The sequence below is a fragment of the Thermobia domestica genome, chromosome 4 (genome assembly GCF_964235325.1).
Source record: "Thermobia domestica chromosome 4, izTheDome1.hap1.1, whole genome shotgun sequence".
Lineage (NCBI taxonomy): Eukaryota > Metazoa > Arthropoda > Insecta > Zygentoma > Lepismatidae > Thermobia > Thermobia domestica.
The window spans coordinates 318,257,248-318,276,583 of NC_137457.1; the positions used below are offsets into that span (position 1 = coordinate 318,257,248).

Sequence of the window (19,336 nt, forward strand, 5' to 3'; positions counted from 1 at the left end):
TGAGGTCCGAACTACCACTCAGGCCTGCATCTAAGGTTGAGTACCCCCATGGAGAATTGAATTGAATTGAATTCTCCGAGACAACCTACACACTAAGCAACTTCGTGGATTAAGTTAACTCATTGTTTGAAGGAGCTCGCTCAGCTCAACTTAAGATCAAAGTTAAAATGTGAGCTAAGTTCACGCTCAAGTCGTCAGCTGAAAAACAGTTTTGCTCAACTCATTCAGCTTCTTTGTGAACTAGGATCACATAAAGCTCAGTGACGTAAATCTAAAATAAGAAGTTAATAACTATTGTATCAGGCCTTGTTTCCATTTTGTACTAATACACAATAACACACTGAGCAAGGCTGTGATAATATGTATAAAAAAAAGATCACGTAACAGTTTCAACACAATAACTTTGTCTTCATCAGAGAAGGAGTGGAAGTCTGATGAAGACACAGTTATTGTGTTGAAACTGTTACGTGATTTTTTTCTTTTTAACATATTATCATCAGTGTGTTATTGTGTATTAAGAAGTTAATATATACAAGGTTTCAGAATAAGAGAGTCTCGATTCCTGGAAATGCACAGCACACACACACAGCTTTGTTCCTTGTTAACAGCCCATTAGTCTAAGAAAACAACAGGTGATCTCGGACAGAAAGTGAAAAAGAAGTTGCCAAATGCCTCCTTTTCACCAGCTTTCTTTCAATCTTGAATCTCTTTTTGTGCCAGTGTGATCGCATATAACACGCTACAATATCAACGTTTTTTTCGCCTTGGCATTACTCGAGCAAACGTTTCTTCAAAATTTTGACAATTTCTTACATTTTCAGGTTAGGTTAGAGCTTTGTGTTTCTTTTAGCAGAGCACACTAAATGAGCTCCAATATTACTTGCAGATTGACTTCAGGAGGGCTCAGTATAATTACAGTGCGGACGTATGGCATAAAAACTAGAGTGCATAAAATGTGCATAAAAACGACCCAACTTGTGCTAGGTGGCTATTAAAAAGTACGAATGCTATCTCACCGAGTCAGTACAGGAGCGCAGCAGGGGAGTGCGAGCGTTAGCGACGGGGTGCGTTCGTAGGGAGTAGGTGCGTCAACGACAGGGGGTATACATGTAAACGAGGATAGTGAAAGAACACAATTACACATACAATACTTTCACTATCACTCAAAATTCATTTCAATATGCTGTGTACTGACAGTAATTACCTATATTCACACTCTCATTTCTTCACGAAAAATGTTTCACATCGTATTTTACCTATATATTTTTTTCTATTTGCTAGAACCGCCTGCTCGAGTGAACCCAATTATAACATGTGTAACGAGCAATATTTTGATGAAAATCCAGAGCTCATAAAAACTACACTCATATTTGAATTCAGCTCTCAAATGTCTATGAGAATCACCATTTTTTTTAAGAAATACGAAAAAAATGATTGTTTTTTAACATTGATATTACTTCTTTTTAAAATAAAATATGATCGTGATTTAGGCTGAAACTCAACGTAGGTGTATTCATTGTACATTTATACGAGGTGTATTCAAAAAGTATCAACCCTTACTTTTTCCCGCGTAAACCAATGAAGCGCGGTTTCAGTGTAGATGTAGAGGGAACACTCATGCGCAGTCGTGAATTTTTTCCCTGTCCGCAGAAAATGTCAGTCGCTGGCAATAGGCCAACGAGTGAAGACGTAGTGAACGGTCGCCGGATTTCAGTTTTCAGGGCTCATAGTGGTCTGGTCTCTTATAAATAGTTGAAAAGTGACCAAAAGCACACGAAAAAGTGACCAAAAGTGACCGAAAAGTGACCAAAATTATACGAAAAAGTGACCAAAAGCACGTGACCAAAAAGTGACGAAAATCCCATCATGCCCCTTTTTTCTTTGTCAATTTCTCCATCACCTCTCTCTCTGCTTGTTGTTTTGTTTCATCTTTTCTTCTTTACTTCTTTTTGAGCTTCCTCCTTTCTTAGGTTTTTTACGTATGCTTTGTAGTTACGGTAAGCAGATTTAGCAGATGTAAGAAGCTTATGAGTAAGTGGAAGCAGTTCTGGCCTATTTCCGAATTTCTTCATCCTAGACATTATATTTAACTTAGCATTGAGAGTTCTCAAAGCAATGAAATATTTGAATTCATCACCTACTCTTAAGAAGAGCATACAAGAAGCATAACACAAGACGAACATGATGAAACACACACACACAACGTTCAGCAGAGCGTTAACTATTACGAGAGAAAACTAAAAGACTATTATGATAGAAGAAAGAATAGACACAGAAGGGTTCTCAACTCCACCTTGAGAGCTTAAGCATCCACCAACCATCCACTGTGCTTTAGAAAGAATAAACGTTGAAGTGAGAATAAAACTGACTGTTTCACATGTAGCAGCAAGTATTGAAGCTTTTAGAAGAGTAATGAGTAACAAGTTTCTGCCTTTTTTCATTTATTTTTATATTTTTCTTAGAAAACTGCCAATGTAAAACATAAATCACACGAAAAAGTCACTTAACCTCCCAAAAAAGTAACTTTTAGTGACAAATTTGAAAAAAAAAAATAACTTTTAGTTAAAAAAGTGACTCGCTATGAGCCCTGAGTTTTTGTAAAATGACAGAACAACTTGAGAAGCAATATTACATCAAATTTTGCCAAAAGCTTCGCGATACTCAAGCGGAAACCACACGCAAGATTCAACAGGCTTTCAAGGATAATGTCATGAGCACCTCACGCATAAAGGAGTGCTTCAAAGATGGCCACACATCAGTGGACAGTGAACCACGTTCAGGTAGGCCCTCAACCAGCTGGAATGACAATATCATAGAGCAAGTGCGGATTGTGGTCTTGCAGGACGGTCGTATCACAGTCGAGAAATTTCGAACGATATAGGTGTAAGCATCGGATCGGTACATTCAATTTTAAACGAAAATTTGGCCATAAGGAGAAAAAATGAAATGAAATGAAATCGTTAAATTTTACGTCCCACGGTTATGCCGGTTAGGCTAAAGGAGACGGTGATGATGAGAGATGAGTGAAATGGTGGACTTAAGAAAGTGGGAGGAAACGGAAGAACCCCGAGAAAACCCCCGAGCACGGTGTTTGTCCACCACACGGCGCGAGCTGGGATCGAATCAGGGACCATAAGCACCGGAGGTGAACGCTCTACCACTGAGCCCCCGCGACCATAAGGAGAGTGTCCGCAAAATTTTTACCGAAGCTGCTAACAACGGAGCCCATTCTGCGCATTTGGTTCACGCTTTCATCGCCAAACACACGTAGCGATGTCGTGTCGTGTCGTCATGCTCCCTACTCACCTGACATCGCTCCGTGTAATTTTTGGTTATTTTCCAAGCTGAAAATGCCACTACAAGGAACCCGATTTGAGCCAAGAAAAGACATCACGTGGAATGCGACGGCGAGGTTGCTCACCATTCCAAAGACTGCATTCCAGAAGTATCTCCAACAATGGTGGGAGCGCTGGGAGAAATGTGTGCATTACTAAGGAGCCTACTTTGAAGGGTGTTTTCGATTTCCACATCAATAAATGTATTTTTGCCAACCAAAGGTTAGATACTTTTTGAACACACTTCGTACATTACATTACATTACACAGCATAAAATAAAATAAATAAAAACTTTTCGGAACTTTGCCAGGAAAATGAGAGAACGCTCGATTTCTAAACCGTAGGTCTTGTTAGTGTACTTTTGCTCTTTTGACGAAGTTTTCGATTAAATTTTCCCTGAATTTCCCCAATAACGCGCCAAATTTCCTCATCAAGTTAAGGCGGCAAACTACTAAATATTTTTGAGAAACTAATATTTTTTTCCTTTTGCCCGTTTTTCGTAAGTGGAAAGAGGTAATAAAATGTAACTTATCACAATAATAGATAATGTTTTTCTACGCCCGAAACTACGAACCGAAAGTATTTTCAGTGTTGCCATCCATAGAAATTATAGTGTGACCAAAATTTGAATTACTTAAAAATCTAGGTAAAGGCAGCGACTAGATAAATGAACTCAACGGTAATTGATGACTTATAATGCTGTCTATGTTCCTTGTTTACTACTTTTTAAATAATATTTGTATTTATTTTGTAATAACTTATTTATTTTGTAATAATTTATGTAAGTTTCATAAAATAAATAGAAACATTATTTAAAAAGTAGTAAACAAGGAACATAGACAGCATGATAAGTCATCAATTACCGTTGAGTTCATTTATCTAATCGCTGCCTTTACCTAGATTTTTGAGTAATTCAAATTCTGGTTATACTGTAATTTCTATGGGTGGCAACACTGAAAATGCTTCCTATTCGTATTTTCGGGTGTAGAAAACATTATCTATTATTGTGGTAAGTTATATTTTATTAGCTCTTTCCACTTACGAAAAACGGGCAAAAGAAAAATTATTAGTTTTTCAAAAATATTTAGTAGTCTGCCCCCTTAAGGAATTGTTGTTGTTTCATTAGTGTAGACGCCAGGCTTTACAAGACCTCAACAATGTCGCTCTGGTTTTATGGTCTACTCACAAGGAATACCAAATATGCATTTTCAACTTGTGTTAACATTTCTAATCTACGAAAACTCACCTGCAAACAACACGGGCACCAACAAGAATCACACCTCAAAGGCCTGTAGAGATGAATTACTTCATTATTGTAATTATCCATAATTTTCATGTCAAATGGACGAATTGGACCACAACAATTTCGAGTAAGGCAATCCGTATCCTCTTCGGCTTTATACACTTTCTGACCAAGGCTGTTCTTAATTGAAAATTTGTTTTTGGTTTCGAATCCTGTGAAAGCTGTTCAACAAAAAACAAGCAAAATTCTGTCACTAATAGGTGTTGTCTGAATACATTATGTATACATAATATGGATAACTATGCTTGTACAACACTATTATTGCGCAACAAGAGCTGGCCTATGCGTGGACCATTGGAGGCGCTGTTGCCAAATGCTCTGGAACAGACACAACAGCTTTGGCAACAATTAGGACGTTTGACAAGTCATAATTTTATAATCGTAAACACGTAACAGGAACGTATGATTTCCAAATAACAATAAATTATTGTTATTTGGAAATTATACGTTCCTGTTACGTGTTTACGATTATAAATTATTGTTATTTGGAAATCATACGTTCCTGTTATATGTTTACGATTATAAAATCATGACGTGTTAAACGTCATGGTCATATGCCAGAGTAGTCTATCTACCTTTTTCACCAATTTTGAGTTAATGAATGCTTGTTAATGAATGAGCCAGGCAATATCAGCATTAATTTCAAAATAAAAGGGCCACTGGCTCATTCTGGCATAAGAAAAAGCGCATTTTTTATGTAACAAGCATTCATTAACTCAAAATTGATGAAAAATGTAGATAGACTACTCTGGCATATGACCATTCTAATAGTAATTGGACTATTGATATTCTGTAAGAAAAGTAAAGAATATATTAATAAGCTGTTATTACCTTGAGTTAGAGGCCTGCACGGGCTCGGGACTACAAAGCGTATATCACTTCCAGCCCGGGCCGTGAATTTTTAAATATACAACCATATTTCTCGGGTCTTTTCGGGCCTAACTTTGTAAATACTGTACAACGATATATATATATATTGCACCAAAGTACAACTGCAAAATTAAATCTCTTAATTACTGTAAATAAAAATACAATTTTGCGTTAATTATTAAGTTTCTATAATTCGGGCTTATTTCGGGCTCATTTCATTAGCACACGAGCTCGGCTTAAATGCTAAAACATATTTCGGACTCGGGTCGGGCCTCACATTGTAAGTTCACGGGCCGGGCCTCACATTGTAAATTCACGGGCCGGGCATCACATTGTAAATTCACGGGCCGGGGCCTCATATTGTAAATTCACGAGCCGGGCCTCACATTGTAAATTCACGGGCCGGGGCCTCATATTGTAAATTCACGAGCCGGGCCTCACATTGTAAATTCACGGGCCGGGGCCTCATATTGTGAATTCACGGGCCGGGCCTCACATCGTAAATTCACGGGCCGGGGACTCATGTAAATTCACGGGCCGGGCCTCACATTGTAAATTCACGGGCCGGGTCTCACATTGTAAATTCACGGGCCAGGCTTCACATTGTAAATTCACGGGCCGGGCCGGGCCGGGCACGGGCTAAAAAATGCCGGCCCGTGCAGACCTCTACCTTCAGTTTACATCAACTTCGAAACTTACGCAGCTTCAATATTTTTTATTCACCTAACGGAGAGCCTTCGCAATCTTCTAATACTGAATCGAACACCAAAAAAAGTATTTTAATTACATTTTCATTTAACTTTTACAAAGCTAGGCTCATTACTCAGTGTTTTTTCCCAAAATATAACAAGTTACTGCTTCCATATACTTCGACTACAAATTCTTGTGTTAACAGACAGCTAAAAGATCTTTTTCTTCAGAGTAACTGAAAGAGAGGCATCAGAGCAGAAAATTATCAACAGCAAATCATTTACTGGGCTTCGTTTCTTGTTATACTTTCAAAAATTTAGTTAACTGTTTTATTTAATCATTTTCGTTACTGTTTACCTTTCGTGCACAGGCCCATAGCCACACAAAATCTTGAAATTTGAAGGGGAATAGTGTTGCCCAAGAGATGAGACGAGAAATAAAAGTTTCCTCTTCTCGTCCTGTGAATATCTGTTATCTTACCGCAAGCACGTAGCCAGGATTTCGCAATAGGGGGGTCCGTGATGAAATGCTGTGGTTATCACACCAGAGGCTTTATATTTTTGTCACTGATTCATCTTTTTCTAATTTCTTTTTGTTATTTTTCATTTCTGGATCCGAAGGTGGGGGGGGGGGGGAGTCCGGACCCATCCCTTAGCTACGTACCTGTCTTACGTTGGTATAAGGCCCCAACATGTACCTGCAATCAACAATTCAATCTCTCTCCTTTATCAACTGGGAGAGGCATTGTACTTTCAAGTGTCGAGTCAGACTAACATTTGCTATTTGAGTGGTTAGCATTGACCCAGGTTTTGTCAAGTCATACTATTTTTCTCTGGTTCTATATTTGCCACTTTCCTCAAGAAAACGACAGCACAAAACAACTATATCCTTCCTCTCTAATAAAATCTTCCTTCCTGAAAATTTCTTATATCGAAACCCTATCTTTTTAAGTATTTTCCGCAGAGTTTACTTCCCACTCGTGAATAAACTATCTTTCCGTAAACAAGGAGAAATTTTAAAGTAGGATAAAAGAGGTTCTTTAATCTTTCTCTCGCCTTCGAAAACAGCACCGAGCGTTATATATCACTTCCCGTGACTCACTACTATATGTTGAACCACTTTTGTTTTACATTGTTGTTCCAGAGTTTCAAGTTGTCATATTTATTTTGTAAGTACAACAAACACAGACTAGTCACAACTAACAATTACTATTAATTTAGAAAGAATACTTAACACAGCACACACTATCGCACATTGAAATAACTATTTTATAGTAAATTAAAACCTCAACTACCGGCAACCGCGCGGTCGTTGCCTAGAAACAACGTGAATGAATATTTTAACAAAAGAGACACTGACCAAAGCTTAAAACCCACTTTATTTTAAATTATAATTTGTAACTGTTTCGGATATCTAGCATATCCTTTTTCAGACACTATCGAAATTAATGAAAATACAGACATATAGGCTATATAAATGTTGTTATAACGAAGTTTAAATTCTTTAAAGGTGACGAAAATCGACTGGAAGCCTTCGAAATGTGGGCGTGGAGAAGAATGGAAAGAATTAGTTGGGTCGAGCGGAAAACGAATGAGAGTGTGTTAGAAATGGTGGGTGAGAAAAGAACACTTCTAGATATTATTAGGAAGAGGAAGAGAAACTGGTTGGGACATTGCCTAAGAAGAGATTGTATCATGAGGGACGTCCTAGAGGGTATGGTGGCGGGAAAGAGAGGGAGGGGGCGAAAGAGACTACAATTAATGGATGATATTAAAACAGAAAGATCATACGCGAAGACGAAAAGGTTAGCGGAGGACCGTGGAGCATGGAAGCTTCTCAGCTGCGGCAAGTGACCTGCCAATAAAGGCAGAATACCTATGATGATGATGATATTCTTTAACCGTAATATATATAGTCATTGTTATAAAAAAGTTTAAATTCTTTTAACAGACATATATATATATATATATATATATATATATATATATATATATATATAGTCATTGTTGTACTTTTTTATTTTTATTTATTTTTTCTTCTTTTTCTTATTTACTGATGCCGTCAGCCAATCCTTTAAGTCTTCGTGTTCACTTTCCAATTAATCACGTTCCTTCATTTTTGGTTCTTATAAGGGCCTTTTTTTTTTATTTATTTTTCTTTTTCTCTATGCTATTCAAACTTCCTTGCCATAATTCATTAATTGGTACGCCCCTTGTCCAGTTCATCAGTTTATCTCTTCCTACCTTCTTTATCCAATCCGCTTCTTTCCACTTCCTTATTATCATTCTTTTCTCCATCTCCAATACTTCCGTCTTATCCCAATTAATTCCGTGATTCGTCTCCTTAACATGTTTGTATATGGCATTGGTATCTTTCTTCCTCCTAACATCATCTTCATGTTGTTTTATCCTTTCTTTATATTTTTTATATATACAAATGATAATTTAAAATAAAGTGGGTTTTTTAAGCTTTGGTCAGTGTCTCTTTTGTTAAAACAATCAATCCAAAGCCATGAATAGTCTTACTAGTGAATGAATACTGCAGTGATTAGCTAACAATCCTCCCTTTCGTTTGGTTCATGCAGCTGTCTGTCAAAGACTAGCTCTTGTTGCGCACACAATAAAGTTATAAAATTAAATCCCGTAACAGGAAAGGGGCTCATTTTTATTTCTAAATTCTTCTAAGTAAGTAATGTGTAATCAAATGAACCGGTTTCATTTGCTATCATTACTTGACTTTGCTACGTGGTAGCCTTCAGGTAGACACACAGGCAAATATTAAGCAAACGGAAGCATGGATCACAACTTCTTTAAACGTATACCACGAGGCACTGCAAAAAAAAAGAAAACAATTCAAACCGATAATTTACGTTTATCATGTGCATATTGAAAGCTCAACCTTTTAAGAACTCCTAAAGTGTGTTCCGTTTCATAAAATAATAAATGAAAAAAAAAAAACAGTAAATTTGTCTTCGCACCCAATATATACCGAAAATTATGATCATCTACAGGATAATGGATGATTTTATTTTAAATTTTTATTCTTTAATATTTTTACATTTTCAAACTTTCGACTCTCCCCTAGACCTTTGTTCGCAAAGGGTGAAAATAGGACAAAAAATAGCAATATTAGGGATGGATATATATATATATATATATATATATATATATATATATATATATATATACAGAGTGAATCAAAAGTCTGGACACGGTGGAATAAATCGAGAACTTAACTTCGAATCGAAAAACCAAAAAACACGTGTTTAGTAATATTAAAAAAACTATCTGATGAAACCAAACTCGACCCTCTACACCCACCCCCTGGGGGCTGGAGTGAGGTCAACTTTGAAATTTTAAATGGAAACCCCAATTTTTGATTGCAGATTTGGATTCTACGGCCCAAACTGTGTAAGGTTTCATCAACACTTTTCCGTCGATGCATTATATGGCGCCATAATCGGCGAAAGTAAATTAACTGTTTGGGGTGAAAAAGAAAGACATTTTGCTGTTAGACCGAGAATCGTTACCAACAGATCCGTCGCCGTTAACGACCTGCCACTTATAAACGAATCGCTCAGGTGAACGTCGCTTTAACATGTGAATGAACGAACGAGCAATGCCATCCCAATGTTGCAATCCCATGTCACGTGCCACTAAACGTGTTATAATTCACACATCCATACGTTGCATGTGAGAAGAGAAAACAATAATGAAACGAATAACACACACACACACACTCACACACAGGTATCACTTCTTGTACAAATGCTCCACTATAATGCCCAAATTACAGGTTACGCCTATAACCTTCGTCATGTCTATCCCGAACGAAAGTTCGATCAACGTACTTAAGAGGACTCCATGCCACGAAAATGAAATGAAATTTTTGAGTTTTAGGTCCCACGATTTTGCCGGTTAGGCTAAAGGAGACGGTGAGAGAGAGATTATTCCACCATTATGAGAGAGATGAATGAAATTGTGGAATTAAGAAAGTGGGAGGAAACGGGAGATCCCCGAGAAAACCCACGCACACGGTGTTTGTCCATTACAAAGTTCATTTGGCGGGAGCAGGTTTTGAACCCAGGACCCCAAGCACCAGAGGTGAACGCTCTACCACTGAGCCACCGTGGCCCCATCCATGCCACGAAATTAAGGTGGTACCGTACATACGTATTGAAATGTGCACTCTGTTCACACAACGCTCTTTAATGGTAACTCCTTTAGTTTTGAAATTATATTGGATCGACAGAATCTAATCTTGTCTAGGGTCCGATGTGATCAATTTATTGATGACACATTAATAATGTCGTATTTACGATTTTGTTTCGGGAGGGGCTTTGCTAACTTTCGGGAGGACTTTGCCTGGAAATGTGAAAATTCTGCAAGATATTTCATTTACTTTACTATACTAAGTAAGATTTCGGGGAGGGCTTAAGCCCGGAAGCCACCCCCCTAAATACGCCACTGCACATTATAGACATTTAAAAATTAAAGGATGAAAGGATTAAAAATAAAAATAAAACATACTACTACAGACTACTACCCTTTACAGACTACTACTAATTAATATCACTACTACAACAACTACTAGACCTACTACTAATGTTACAACTAATGCTACAATTCCTATTACTACTACTACTACTACTACTACAACTAGCAGATAATAATATAATATACTATAATAATAATAATAATAATAATAATAATAATAATAATAATAATAAGAAGAAGAAGAAGAAGAAGAAGAAAAAGAAGAAGAAGAAGAAGAAGAAGAAGAAGAAGAAGAAGAAGAAGAAGAAGAAGTAAAGAAAGAATTCAATAATAATTTCACACATCTAAAACTATGCGAGACTGCGAGCAGTCTCGTGAGTCGCAGTCCGACTATTCGCACAAATCAGGCGAAATGATGGCGAAAATCATGATGCCGTCGCTTCGTGGGACGACGTCGTGCTACTGCTGTGCCAAGACAACCGTCTGTCTCATAGCTGCCGTTCCTGAACAGCGGCGGGGCCGTCACGGTGTTCGCTGCCAAGCCGACAAATAGGCAGCCGCCTTTGAACCAGCACTAGCACACCCTTTTCGCTGCTGTCACCCAATAATCGACGACGGTCGGACAAACTTCGTCGGCAATTGTTCATGGGGAACGTCTCGGTTCCAAAACCTAATAGAGGTTCGGATCTCACTTTCAACTGTAGGTCCCGTCTCTCTCGTCCCACTGCGGAAAAGGAACGATAAACACCCTAACAAATCCAATAGTCACACATTTTCTTTTGTTTTTTGATCACATGTAGTATATACTTCTTTCATCACGTCTACAGCATTGAAGCTAATTAAAGTTCATATAGGAAGTTCTCCTGATTTCGCCATTACAGCGCCACGTCACACAGCGACAACGATGTTTCGACTAAATCTTATGCAGGTTTGTGCGCAGAATCCGACTCTGCAATAAGAAATAAAAGCTTCCATTTCAAATCTTTCAGCTAACCCCACCTAGCGGTAGGGTGCGGTATCGTGTTTGGTACCATTGAATAACTTTGTTGATCCGACGCGTATTTCTCAAAATACTGCACCTTGTACAGACGGTCGGAGCTAATATCAAGCTCATAAACGAAGAGGGGAGCATTTAATTTCGCCGATTACAGCATGATATCACACATCGATGAAAAAGTTTTGATTACACCTTACATTATTTGGGATGCAGTCTCCGAATCTTCAATAAAACATTGGAGTTCCCATTTGAAAAATCAAAATCTCCCCCCACTCCTTTTCAGAAGGTGGGGGCGGAGTGTTGCGTTTGATATCATCGGATAGCTTCTTGAAACATATTCAATACATTTTTTGCGCTTTTATGATCAGAAGTGTATTTCTCCAGTTACTCTACCGTGGCCAAACTTTTGGTTCACCCGTTATTTCAAACATAAATTAGCTTGACAGTTACAGGCTATTTTTGATAATTTCACACCATTGAAACATTTGCACGTTATAGGGCCAATTCTACACTATCCTGATATCTTTTAATCGTCAGATAACACTGGTCGCAGTGGTCATGTGTTATTTTGTGTACGATGAGATCTACTACCGCGACAAGGTTGGATCATTCCGATAATTTATCTTTATCAGAGAATGGTACAATCGACCCTAATGAATGTCATATTTTAGCGATTAGAAAACAGTTATATCAATACATTTTCATCTTAGACACAGAAGTCAAAAAACACCATAGTGCAATAAGCAGATACTTCAATAGCTATACTTTTCTTCAATTTTCCTTTTACTTTTAATTGTTTTATTTTTTGTCCTCTACTCGCCGCTTTTGAATTTTCTGGTTTGCAACACTGATACTGCCCGAAGCCCGAATGAAGAAGGTGTGCCTTTCTCTGTGTCTTCTGTCTGTGTGTAGTGTGCTTCTATCCAGTGACGAGAAGGAACAGAGAAGTGAACCAATAACACTGAACGAGAACAGAGGTCGGAAATACTACCAAGCTCATGAACGAAATGGGAGTATTTAGGGGCCATTTATTTTCCTCGATTACTGCGCCATGTTATGCATCGACGGAAAAGTGTTGATGAAACTTTACATAGTTTGGGCCGTAGAATCCAAATCTGCAATCAAAAATTGGAGTTTCCATTAGAAATTTCAAAATTGACCCCACTCCAACCCCCAGGGGGTGAGTCTAGAGGATCAAGTTTGGTTTCATCAGATAGATTTTTTAATATTACTAAACACGTGTTTTTTGATTTTTCGATCCGAAGTTAAGTTCTCGATTTATTCCACCGTGTCCAGACTTTTGATTCACTCTGTATATACAAGGGTGGTCTACCAGGTCCGACCCCAAAAAAGAAAAGTTCTTAACTCAACATACATTTCTACACTTTCTCAATAAAATGGTGTTTGTTTAACAGAGAAATGATTGATGTAGCATGAACATTTGATTTTACACTTCATTTGTACTCTTTCTCTTATAAAAACAATCTAGTTCTATCGCTTTCTCTGATAATATAGATTGAAGTGTTTTGCAATTACATATCGGCTAGAGAATAATAATACCTGTTCAATACTACAAAGACGTAGTATTGGACTCCCCTCCCCCCAACAAAGATTAATGCGTGCGCGCCTGGCTGGATGTATCAAAGGGTACAAATTGTTCTCCAAAAAGAAAACCAAAAACTACAATAAGAGATGTAAATGTTAGGATCCGGTGACGTAGTAATGAAAATGGTGCTGAAGACATTCCCAGAGATTAAAGAAATATTGAATGAAAGTAACAAGCACGGAGGCATAAGGCAAGTCAGTGTTAATAAGAAACTGGATTAAAAGCTAAGCTATTACCTTTAATCCGACACCAACCACAGAAAATATAAACCCGGGCGTGCTTCACTTAAAGCTTCATGTTATATTATCAAAAGGTGATGGTCACTCTCCAATGCTAATTGAAACTTAAGAGCTAAATTTTTTGTCTAATAAAAGATTAAAAATACCTTCTAAAAGTTCTACTTTCTGATGAACTAAGAGTTGATCAATCATAGATAGGTATTCCAAACCCGGTGGGCAACTGGGGATTCCCTGCGGTACAGGCATCCAACCCCCACCTGTAAAGTAAAAGGAGACACATGTTACTTAAACGTAATAAAACACTGTCTACATTGTAGATACTCTGCTGGAAGCGAAAAGCTGATTTTCGCTTTGCAACAATCTAATGTTAAAAAAAAATAAATAAAAAAAAAAACTGGAAATACCATAAACGAGCACTGTATTACAAGTTTATTAGCAGATGTTTCTTTTTACAAGATACAAATTTCAAAATGAAATGTATTCAATTAAGTATATCAGAACCGTAACGGATCCAAATTCGTCGAACACCACTCATCTCAAAATTAAATAAAATCTTACGCTTAACGTCTCTTCTTTATGCTCCTTAGACTGAAGGTGATCGATTTAAGGAAAAATGAACGATGAAAGAACTATATTTGCCGACTGAAGTTATAAGGTACACTCATGTCCAAATTACAGTCGCATGTCTATAAATATGTTGTTGTAGAAATATAATTTGATAACGAATTCGCTCAGTATTACTTACAATGTTAGTATGTGTATACTCGGCAGACATGTATGTGGCAAATTTCATGTCAAAACGGCAGTAAATAAGAACAATAAAACGAAAATAAAACTTTCTTGTCCACTTAGCAACATTTTGTTTTACTCATTCTAATTTTCGTATTTGTAATTCTTTTCCTATGAAATTTACCACAAATATACATTTCCCGATTATACACATTGTATCAATATTAAAAGTACCCTGCAAAATCATTAACAAATTATATTCTTACAAGAAGACAGTTATAGATATGCGACAATTATTTTGGACATGAGTGTACATATATTCGCGAATTTAGGTGCAAATTAGGCCGAATTTTCGTGCATGCAATAGAAGCGTGCTTTGCATGCAATTTGGTAGCGTCTGACGCTGACCATAGACATATTTGGCGGTGAATTTTGACGTTTTATAAAACAAAATTTTCCAGTCCCTACTTATACTTGTACAGATTAAAAAAAATCATGACCCAAAAGCTAAATTTCGTGACTTTTTCTTGAGTTTTATGAGCGTTTTCAGATTTCGTAACTTTTTCATGACTTTCGTGACCGATAGACACCTTGATCGAGATCATTACGAGATACGAAGTCGAATAGGATTTCCATCATTTCCAGTTCTAGCACAGAGATAACAACGAAAAGGAAGATAAAAATGAAATGAAACACTTTACAGCGGTTCAGTGTTGGAGCACTTTCCTTGGTGCAAGAGGCCTCTGGTTCAATCTTAGGTTAATAAGGGTTAGTGTAACGTCCCACGATTATGTCCTTTAGGCTAAGGAAGATGCATGATTTAAGGCAAGCGAATGATGATGGAAGAATTGGTGGAATGAGAATATAGGAGGAGACGGGAATACCCGAGAAAACCCAGACACGATGTTGTTCACTACAAATGAACTTGGGCGGGGATCGAACCAAGGACCCCCATGCACCACAGACAAGCACTCCACCAACGAGCCACTGTGTCCCCTACGATGGAAATCATCATCATCATCATAAATATTCTGCCATTATTGGTAGGTCATTTGCCGCAACTGAGAAGCTCCAATACTATGGGACCTACCGTAGTCGGGTCAAGACCTGACCCGACTACGGTAGGTCCTATAGCATTTGAGCTATGAACGTTCGAAGTTCATTTTTTCAAGTTTTCGGCAACCTTTGACTCCGAAAGGAAGGATTTGTGCACCCAGGTTGGTCTATACTTTTTGTCTTATCTTGCCTCCTAAACGTTGTCGGTGTTGTTTTGAAACACCCTGTATATCGCCCATTAATTGTGGTCTCCTTCACCCCCTCCCTCTCCTTCCTGCCACTATACCGTCTTGCAAGTCCCTCATGATACAGATCCTTCTTAGACAATGACCCACCTAGTGTCTCTTTCTCTTCTTAATAATATCTAAAACTGTTCTTTTCTCCCTCACCATTTCTAACACCCTCTCATTCGTTTTCCGCTCGACCCAATTCTCTCCATTCTTCTCCACACCGACATTTCGAAAGCGTCCAGTCGTTCATAATTTTTGGGTAATCTCCCTCTTTCTCCCCATATACATTGGGACAGCCTTAAAGGGCTCTTTCCCCAACCACTACTTCTTTTCACCCCCACAACCCTCGGTTAGTCCTCGCGAGCGTGTAAGCTGTCATTGCTCTCAGTGTTGCCGTACCTCCGATACACTTGTGTAGATAAAGTCCGGCAAAATAAGGAGAAAGCTTTCCTTCCTATTTTCAGTTAAGAGTCTTCATCCCGGCGAAATTAAAATACCGCTAATTTTACAGTAATTATGTGATATCTTCAAATAGATAAAAGATGATTGAAATATGGAACAAGAGCGCCCTAGACAATATTATTTTGCGTGAGGTACCGTTATCACAAGTTACCTAGTGGCTTTCCATTTTCAGCTGTTTAGAAACGCGAAAATAAATGCCGATTTTCAAAATGGCTCGAAATCGAAAGCAGATGAGTGAGTCGTGATAACGGTATCTCATGTAAAATAATATTGTCTAGGGCGCTCTTGTTCCACATTTCGATTATCATTTATCTATTTGAAGATATCATATAATTACTGTAAAATTATCGGTATTTTAATTTCGCCGGGATGAAGACTCTTAACAACAACAAAAATTTAAAAAAAAAAAATATTTCAACTAGGAAAAAGGAAAGAAGGAAAAGGAACCGACGCAACATTGGTTTTTAGCCAGAAGGGATCATAAATCTCTACCACGTGTCGTGGAGACTAGTTAGCGGAAGGTTTAGAGGGGTGGACAGGGTTTTCAGAATTCTTGGAAAAAGAGCTCTCTAAGTATGGCCCAAAGTTTATAATACAATATTCCAAAGGAAGCATTTTATGAGTCTTTTTCTGAATTCTTCATTCAATGTCGCACAAAGCAGACTTTCCTTCCTGTTAAAGGCTTCTTTTGCTATTCCTATCCTTGCTTTTATTTCACGTTCACACTTCATATCAGTACTAATAATATTACCCAGGTATCGAAAACTAGTCACCTCTTCTATATTTTTGCCTTCCTACTTCTACATTTGACACCGACCGCTTCGTACCAATCACCATGCCTTTTGTCTTTCTAACATTTATTTTCATCCCATATTCTTCACAATCCTTCCTCAAGTTTTCTAACATCTTAATGGGTTTTCTGAATCAATTCCAGAAAACCGTTCTTGCTATTTATTACCACTGATAACGGGAATTATTGAATCCTACCACTTCCGGCTTGAATACGCAGAACGTTAAAGAACGAGACGGAATATATTATTGGAACGCTGAATCGATTCCTATCATTAGTTTGCGAGTCAAATAATTCGTGAAATATTAACGATAACATAGAATAACAATCTGTAACGAACAGCAAAACAAACTTAGGGCCCTTAGTTTTACAGGTCAACACTGTAATACATGACGCGGTGGAGGCGAACATTGAAACAGAAATTCAATCAATCACCAGGAACACACTTAGAAAAGTGTCAAGAAACATGGTGAAGTGTGTAAATTTATGTTTACAAAAACGCAGCAGCCACTTCGAACATTTGCTGCAAATCACCCTTCTCTTTCCACGAGATACCAGGGTTGCTAGCTGTAGGTGAGTAATTGTTTTATTGCAAATTTTTAAATAAAAACCAAGGTTATCGATTATGTGCAAATTCTCATTGCTTATCATTAATTAATCTGAAACACGCTTCCTGTAGTAATTTTACAACAGTGTTAGCAAGGGCTGCGTTTCTGTATTAAAAAAAAAAAACTTGCATTAAACAGCCTTTTTATATGGCAACACTGCATCTAATTTGTCACACTTTCGCACCAATGGATAAATATTGATGCATACTGCACATATATTACCCGTCGCACGAGTCCGTGCATTTGTTTTGTAGTGGCGCTGCTGTCGTGTTCATGTTTTGGCACTGGACGAAGGGGGTGGTCGGAGGGAACGCAGGACTGGTTTTCTGTATTCATTTACAGGGTTGCCAGGACGTCTTTATGTCAGGCAGCCAACTAGATATTTTTATGTATGATTTCATATCAAATAGTTTTACATATTTCTCGCAACAAAACAACTTGAAATATGGACACACTACTCTCACGCAAATTTGATTCTGTTCATATCCTTATGATTTTCTCGAAAACCTGACCATAAGAGAAACTAGTACCTCTGGCAACCCTGCCATGTTGCTCCTACCACTTGTAAACAAGGAAGTTAGTTCCCAACTTCGCCGCATGCAGAGAAAAATCAGACGAGTAATACACAGGGATTCACCCGCAGGAAATCAGCTTTCTGCAACTGAATATTGATTTTCTTCATTTTATGTGTATTTTTATTTTACACTTTCGGTATTTTCTTTTGTTACTACACAAAAGCGTTACAAATTCCAACATTCGTCATGATCTCAAAAATAGCTACATAGAACACGCTTACATTTGTTTGAAGTCTCAGGTCTTTATTGTTCTTGGTTCAAAAGAGTTGAGTTTTTTTGTTTAGCGTCCCTTGCAGCAGCGAGGCTATATGAGACGTGGACCTACTGATTAACGTGAAATCCGAACCACATGAGCTCCCGCCGGGAATCGAACCCGGGTCTCCCTGGTTCAAAAGATATACTTTGGGTTGCGCAATTTTACGGATACACTGTATTTAAACTAATGCAATGCCCTGATTACTTCTTTACGTCACTAACAGTAAACAAACATACTTTTTAAATCAGATAAAAAAAAGTGAAAGAAATTAAATACCTGTATTGCATATAACCCAATCTCCTATGAATTTCCGCTAGATCTGGAGTTGAACCAGCTAACGCTTCATACGGGTATTTACTAAAATGATCGCTAACTTTCAGCCACACACGAGAAAACGAAATTTTATGCTTCAGCCACTTTCTTAAGTGAAAATAGTACGTTCGCAGTTCGTCAACATTTCTCACGCGAAACTTCCTTTTCTTCCTAACTTCCATTGAGCTTGGAGTTAATTTAAAAAAAAAAAAAAAAAAAAAATTAAGCCTTCTTCAGAAAATAACTGATGTTCGAGTCAAAACTTGTTTTACACCTTCGTTTTAAGCATACACCTAGAACTTGCTATTTGTACCATTCTGATTCTTCCACTTTTATGGTAATCCTTATCAAAAGGTCAAAGATCAGAACTTAATCTTAAGTTTTTTTGTTTTCTCAAACACTCTCTTGTTCTTATCAGTGCTACCGATATGCCTTTGTTTCTTTACTTTAATTTTATGTCTAACTGTAACTATCACATTGGGGAAAATGCAACTCATGCATGGATACTAGGACCAGTGGCGGATCCAGAGGAGGGCGATCGGGGCAACTGCTCCCCGAGAAGAGGAAACTTTCTTATTTTATATATAAATAAAACCCACTCCAGAGTTTGGAGCTCTTAAAAGTAGCTCTAAGTAACAGTATTACAACCCACCGCTTCCCCCCCAGAAGTCCGTCCTGGATCCGCCCTAGGATCAGTGGCGATCTAGCCTGGAGCCGGGAGGGCTAGTTCCCCAAGTTTGTGGAGTGTCAAAAATAATTTAAGCTATTATTTATATATTTT

The 19,336-nt window shown here is 37.8% G+C and overlaps 1 protein-coding gene across 5 annotated transcripts in view; it reads right to left on the reverse strand.

Moving 5' to 3' along the window:
• scramb1 (phospholipid scramblase 1) overlaps positions 1–19,336 on the reverse strand; it is a 71,671-nt gene that overhangs the window by 15,170 nt on the left and 37,165 nt on the right. For 4 of the 5 annotated variants that reach the window (XM_081756583.1, XM_081756582.1, XM_081756579.1 and 1 more), the window contains exons 4-5: positions 13,684–13,794; positions 4,583–4,800 (exon numbers count right to left, since the gene is read on the reverse strand). In XM_081756583.1, the coding sequence (XP_081612709.1) occupies positions 4,583–4,800; positions 13,684–13,794 (329 nt within the window). Of the gene's footprint in view, positions 1–4,582; positions 4,801–13,683; positions 13,795–18,519; positions 18,747–19,336 lie in introns of those variants that run through there. The other variant, XM_081756584.1, reaches the window with a different exon arrangement.